This window comes from Colias philodice, chromosome 10 (assembly GCF_061535455.1).
Source record: "Colias philodice isolate Cphi_HAF_F1 chromosome 10, ilColPhil1 Martin Lab GWU primary, whole genome shotgun sequence".
Classification (NCBI taxonomy): domain Eukaryota; kingdom Metazoa; phylum Arthropoda; class Insecta; order Lepidoptera; family Pieridae; genus Colias; species Colias philodice.
The window spans coordinates 361,331-366,921 of record NC_143095.1 but is presented as its reverse complement, the minus strand read 5'-3'; the positions used below and the strand labels follow the sequence as shown (position 1 = coordinate 366,921).

The 5,591-nt window shown below is 32.7% G+C and overlaps 1 protein-coding gene across 1 annotated transcript; it reads left to right on the top strand.

Annotated features, from left to right (window-relative positions):
* Positions 1–202: 202 nt before the first annotated feature.
* Positions 203–5,297, top strand: LOC149484981 (uncharacterized). The gene has a single exon (XM_089699701.1). The coding sequence runs from the start codon at positions 697–699 to the stop codon at positions 2,203–2,205; it is 1,509 nt and encodes a 502-aa protein (XP_089555827.1). The 5' UTR covers positions 203–696; the 3' UTR covers positions 2,206–5,297.
* The last annotated feature ends 294 nt before the right edge of the window (positions 5,298–5,591 follow it).

Below are 5,591 nucleotides of genomic sequence, written 5' to 3'. Positions count from 1 at the left end.
CGCATAATTTTACCGAATTGGGTGGATTTTAAGGCAATGATATAACATATTTCAATAAAATATAATATTCAGTAACCGCCATGACTATTCCTAGGTTTGATGACTATTCCAATTACGCAAAAACTCAAATAAACTAGAAATGTAGAATTCAGCGCCATCTAGCGGGATATTGGCTGGGAACAGATCGTTGCAATCACCTTAAAATTAATTAATTAGTGCTAAAATAGTAAATATTAGTAATTATTAACTATTTTATTGATATAAAAGTGAAAATAATTGTGAAACACACCTTCTATGTGATCTACGCAACGTTTTGTATAACGCGGAGGTCAACGTGTCAACGGTTATCCGAATTCAAACATCTTCTCCAATAAACCAGGGGAGTACTAGTTTTAAAATTTCATATTTAATTATATACGACACCTACATTCATTTGTAATACTAACACCGCTCATATTTAATGAGCTACGTCACAATAAATACATTGGCATAAAAGTTACCGTCTCACTTTGCTTGACAAGTTGGAAGCAATTTAGAAGACAAAAACTTATCGCCCCAGACAATATTATTCTTTACTCTTTACTACATCATACCGTTAATCACTTAATATCAACATTCAGTTCTATCATAATAGTATTCAGGAATAATTATCTCATACATTTCCTTTCATCTGTTTCAGTAACTTAAAAGTACAACATGCTGACCCGCAAGGCAGTAGCTAAGGACATGGAGAATAAATTAAAAGCTACACTCCATGATTTAAAAGCTTCACAATCTTTATGTGAAAAACTCATACAAGAGCGGGATGAAAGTGAATTAGAGATTCAAGGAATTATAAAAAAGAACTCTCTTCTTAAGGCCGAGCTGGCTGAACTACACATGAAATACATTTATAGTGAAGACAAGTGCAAAGCCCTACAAGACGTTGTGGACAGCTTCCAGCAGTGCTCTAGTGACCATGAGAAAGCTCTTAGCCGTATCGCTGAGTTGGAATGTAGCTTAATGGAAGCGCAAGAGGACAATCCCAAGCGGCAATGCAACACACCAAGTAGTCTTCATGATGAATTAATTGAATGTGGACAGTTAAGTGGCTCTATAAACTTTAAAAAATTCAATTTCTCTTCGCATAAGAAGTTAAAAAAATATCTTAGAATAAGTAAATTCATCAAGCGTACGCAATCTATTGTTAGAAAGAGTTCTTTAAAAAAGATAGTTCAACTAAAGAAAGACAACATAAACCTTGTTCAGGAGTTAGATAAATATCATAGGGATCTAGAATACTATAAAATCTTATATGATGTAGAAACAACTGAACTTAAGGAGAAGATAGACTCCTTAAGTCAAATGTTAACTGATGTGAACCAGAAATACTCTTCTGCCCAAATGCAAATTAATGAGCATATACAAGAGGCAGATTATCTTATTAAGTTGAGCAATGAGAATATGGATCGTTTTGAGTCGCTGACCAATAAATATGTATGTCAGTGTTCAAACAATGACAATGAGCAACCGTCGCCCCATAAGACTGACTACACAGACATACATAGTGTTAAACCCACTACCACAATTCCAACCAGTAATACTAAATACCTTTCAAAGCAGGAAATAATTATGTTGTCAGATAATATTGGTCAGGGATTTGGCGCTATGCTCAACAACTTAGGGCTTAAAGTTACTAATGTTTGTACGCCTAACAGTTCATTTAAATATATAATCAAATCACTGGATCATTTCAGCTTTAATAAGAATAATATTGTAATTATATTATATGGGGACAGTTTAAATATAAATAATAAGGATATTGATGTAGGATTAAAAAAAATGTTAGATATTAGTAGTAAGACTAAATGTAAATTTATGTTGTGTACCTTGCCATACCTACCTGGTTTGACACAAGAACAAAATAGATTAATTTATAATATGAATTTAAAATTGTATAACCTAACAAATCATCATCGTGATGCATTTATTTACTTTGACATTAACTCATGTATTAAATCTTTTACTTTGACAAAGAATACAGTGTATCTGCCATATAGATATAAGCGTGAACTTGCTATGTTAATAGCATATAATATTAACCAGTCTGGTACATGTTCGGTATCAGACCATCGATCTACTATAATTTTATGTAGTAGTAATTTTATACATCAACCTAGATTAAGTGTAGACAGACAATCTAGCCCTAAGCTAGATTTAAACTAGTATATAAGACAACAGCTAAGCAGTGTTTTTCCATTGTGCATCAAAATATTCAAGGCTTGGCTAGCAAATTGTTAGAAATAGAATTGTTTCTGAATGATAACAATATTAAAATATTTTGTGTAACAGAACATTGGCTTAAACAATGTCAGTCGTTAGTAAATATTGAAAATTACAAATTAAAAAGTATATACTTTAGGACACAGGCTATTCACGGAGGTTCTGTTATTTTTGTACATGATAGTGTAAAATGTAAAGAACGAACTGACATTGTTAGTCTTTCTGTAGAACGGACCATTGAACTGTCCTGTGTGGAGCTGGAGCGTTATATTATTGTTTGCGTTTATAGACCCCCTTCCAGTGACTATAATATGTTTGAGACAGTCATGGAAGAAATATTAAAGCGTCTAAGCAGGAGTAAAAAAAAAGTTATAGTATGTGGTGATTTTAATATTGATTTACTTTTACAAACACAAACGGCTACACGAATTGTTAATTTGTTTCAGTCATTTAATCTATATAAACTTTTTAACGAACCCACACGAATTACACCTACTTCTGCAACTTGTATTGATAATATATACTGTGACTGCATCTGTTTAGAGAAAAATATTCTCAATACATTGACTTCGGATCACTGTGGCCAGAAAGTAGTTTTTGAATGGGATTGCATACCTACATTTAAAAGGATTAATGTTAGGCCTATAACTAAAAAAGGCATTAATAAATTTAGGAATAATATTAATAAAAACCTGCCCGTACTAAATGATCAATCCTATCCTAATAGTCCTTGTGAAATGTTTAAAAATCTTTTTAATTTAGTACATAAAGAATTTGAAAAAATATTTAAAGTTAAATCTTTAAATATTACCAAGGATTTACCATTTAGTAAATGGGCGACAGCTAGTATACATAGGTGCAGGAACATTCTTTATGAATTATATGGTATGAAGCAATATAATAAAGACCCATCTTTTCTTAGTTATGTTAGAAATTACTCAAAAATTTTTAAAAAAGTTTGTTTCACTGCAAAGCGTTTGTATATCAAAGAAAAAATACGCGACTCTGATAATAAAGTTAAAACAGTTTGGTCAATTATTAATGGTGAAATGGGTAAAAGCAAATCAAGTAATACCATAAAACTTGTAAATAATGACAGGGTTATTGACAAAAGTGCTGATGTTGCGCTTGCTTTTGAAGAATTCTTCAGTAGTGTCCCTGCTACTATTACTAATAGTTTAAATTCGTCTTCAGCACTTGCAGAGACCTTTTTGAGGGACCATGTTGCGGAGTGCAGTACATTATTTGAATTACGACACGTAACTGCTAATGATATTGTTACTGCCTTTAAGACGCTTAATCTTAAAAATACTTGTGATCTTTGGGGAATGTCCGTAAATTTAGTTAATAATATAATAGAAAATATTGCGAAAAATTTAGCTTCCATATTTAATAAGTGTTGTGACTATGGTACATTTCCTAATTTACTAAAGCTTAGTAAAGTTATACCTTTATTTAAGAAGGGCGATCAAGAAGACTGTAACAATTATAGACCTATCTCTATTTTACCAACATTAAGTAAGGTATTCGAGAAGTTAATATTAAACCAATTGAGTAGTCATTTTGCAAATAATAATTTACTGCACACCAAACAGTTTGGTTTCACAAAGGGGCGCTCAACCACAGATGCTGGAGTTGCACTTCTAACACATATATATAAGGCATGGGAAAACTCAAAAAATGCTCTAGGGATATTTTGTGACCTCTCCAAGGCATTTGACTGCGTTGAACATTGTACTTTGTTACGTAAACTTAATCACTATGGAATTAAAGGAAAAGCCCAGAACCTCATAGCGTCATACCTGCATGATAGGATACAGACTGTAGTTGTTAATGGAGAACGTTCTAGCGGTGCGTCAATTAACATTGGTGTTCCACAGGGGTCAATTTTAGGTCCCTTCTTGTTCTTGGTATATATCAATGATCTTCCCTATTATTTGCAGGATAGGTGTGAAATAGTTCTGTTTGCAGATGATACCTCATTAATTTTTAATGTGGATAGGCATGACCCAAATGTTGACGAAGTGAACAGTGCTCTTTTACACATATCTGAATGGTTTACTGCCAATAATTTATTATTAAATGCCAAAAAAACCACTTGTGTTGAATTTTTACTTCCTAATGTAAAAAAGTTGAACAGAGATATTACCTTGAACGGGGAGGTATTGCATCCTACTGAGTCTACTGTATTTCTAGGGTTAACATTGGACGAGAAACTACAGTGGGGAGCCCATGTCAACACCGCTGCAGGTAAGCTCAGTTCTGCTGCATATGCAGTCCGAAAAATAAGGCATCTCACCGATGAAGATACGGCCAGATTGGTTTATTTCAGCTACTTTCATAGCATTATGTCCTATGGAATTCTACTGTGGGGCAGGGCTGCAGATATAGAAACTATATTTATCTTACAGAAAAGAGCCATTCGCTCTATATATAATTTACGTGCTCGGGACTCACTAAGAGATCATTTTAAGAATACTGGTATCCTTACTGTACCATCACAGTATATATTTAATAATATTTTGCATGTACACAAAAGCTCTGACTTACACACAAGAGTAGGAGATAGACACGATTATGGCACAAGGAACAAGAATAGAATTGAAATGCCATTTTTCCGATTAGCTAAAGTTAAAAATTCATTTATGGGTCAAGGTATACGCTTATACAATAGAATTCCTCATAATATTAAAGAGTTTAGTAGTACTAAATTTAAAACTTACATAAAAAATGTACTAGTTCAGAGAGCGTACTACAGTATTCAGGAATATATGGACGATAAAGACCCATGGAGGGTTGTCGCGTAAAAACCACAGGACAGTTCTTTGGCATATTATGTAGTTAGGTAGATATAAGTTACATATTATGTAAATTTATTGACATTATTTAAAAGAGCAACTATGGAGTTTCTTGCCGATTCTTCTCCATAGATACTGCTTTCCGAATCGGTGGTAAATGTTAAAATACTATGTAATGACGATTCGAAAGTGCTACTAAATAGTAGTCTAATTGAATAAATGAATGTTTGAGTTTGAGTTTTGAGTTTGATGTGCTATTTATAAAATAGGTTTGAAGTTGGTGCCGAACATTAAGCACTTAGTATTAAGCCCGTGCACCGACATCAAACCTTTTTAATAAATAGCACATATAAATAATATGTAGTAAATAATAATGTCAAATCTTTTTTATTTCTTACTTTTCCGTTTTTGAAGTCGGTTGTTTTTATCGCAGTTATTTTTATTAGTGAATATTAAGCTTTCCGTGCGATTAGAGCTTTTTATGAAAATTAAGCTCTCCGTGCGATTACAGCTTTTTGTGAAAATTAAGCT

Excerpts from the sequence above, each read along its gene's own strand:
- LOC149484981 (XM_089699701.1), top strand. The coding sequence starts at position 697 with ATGCTGACCCGCAAGGCAGTAGCTAAGGACATGGAGAATAAATTAAAA.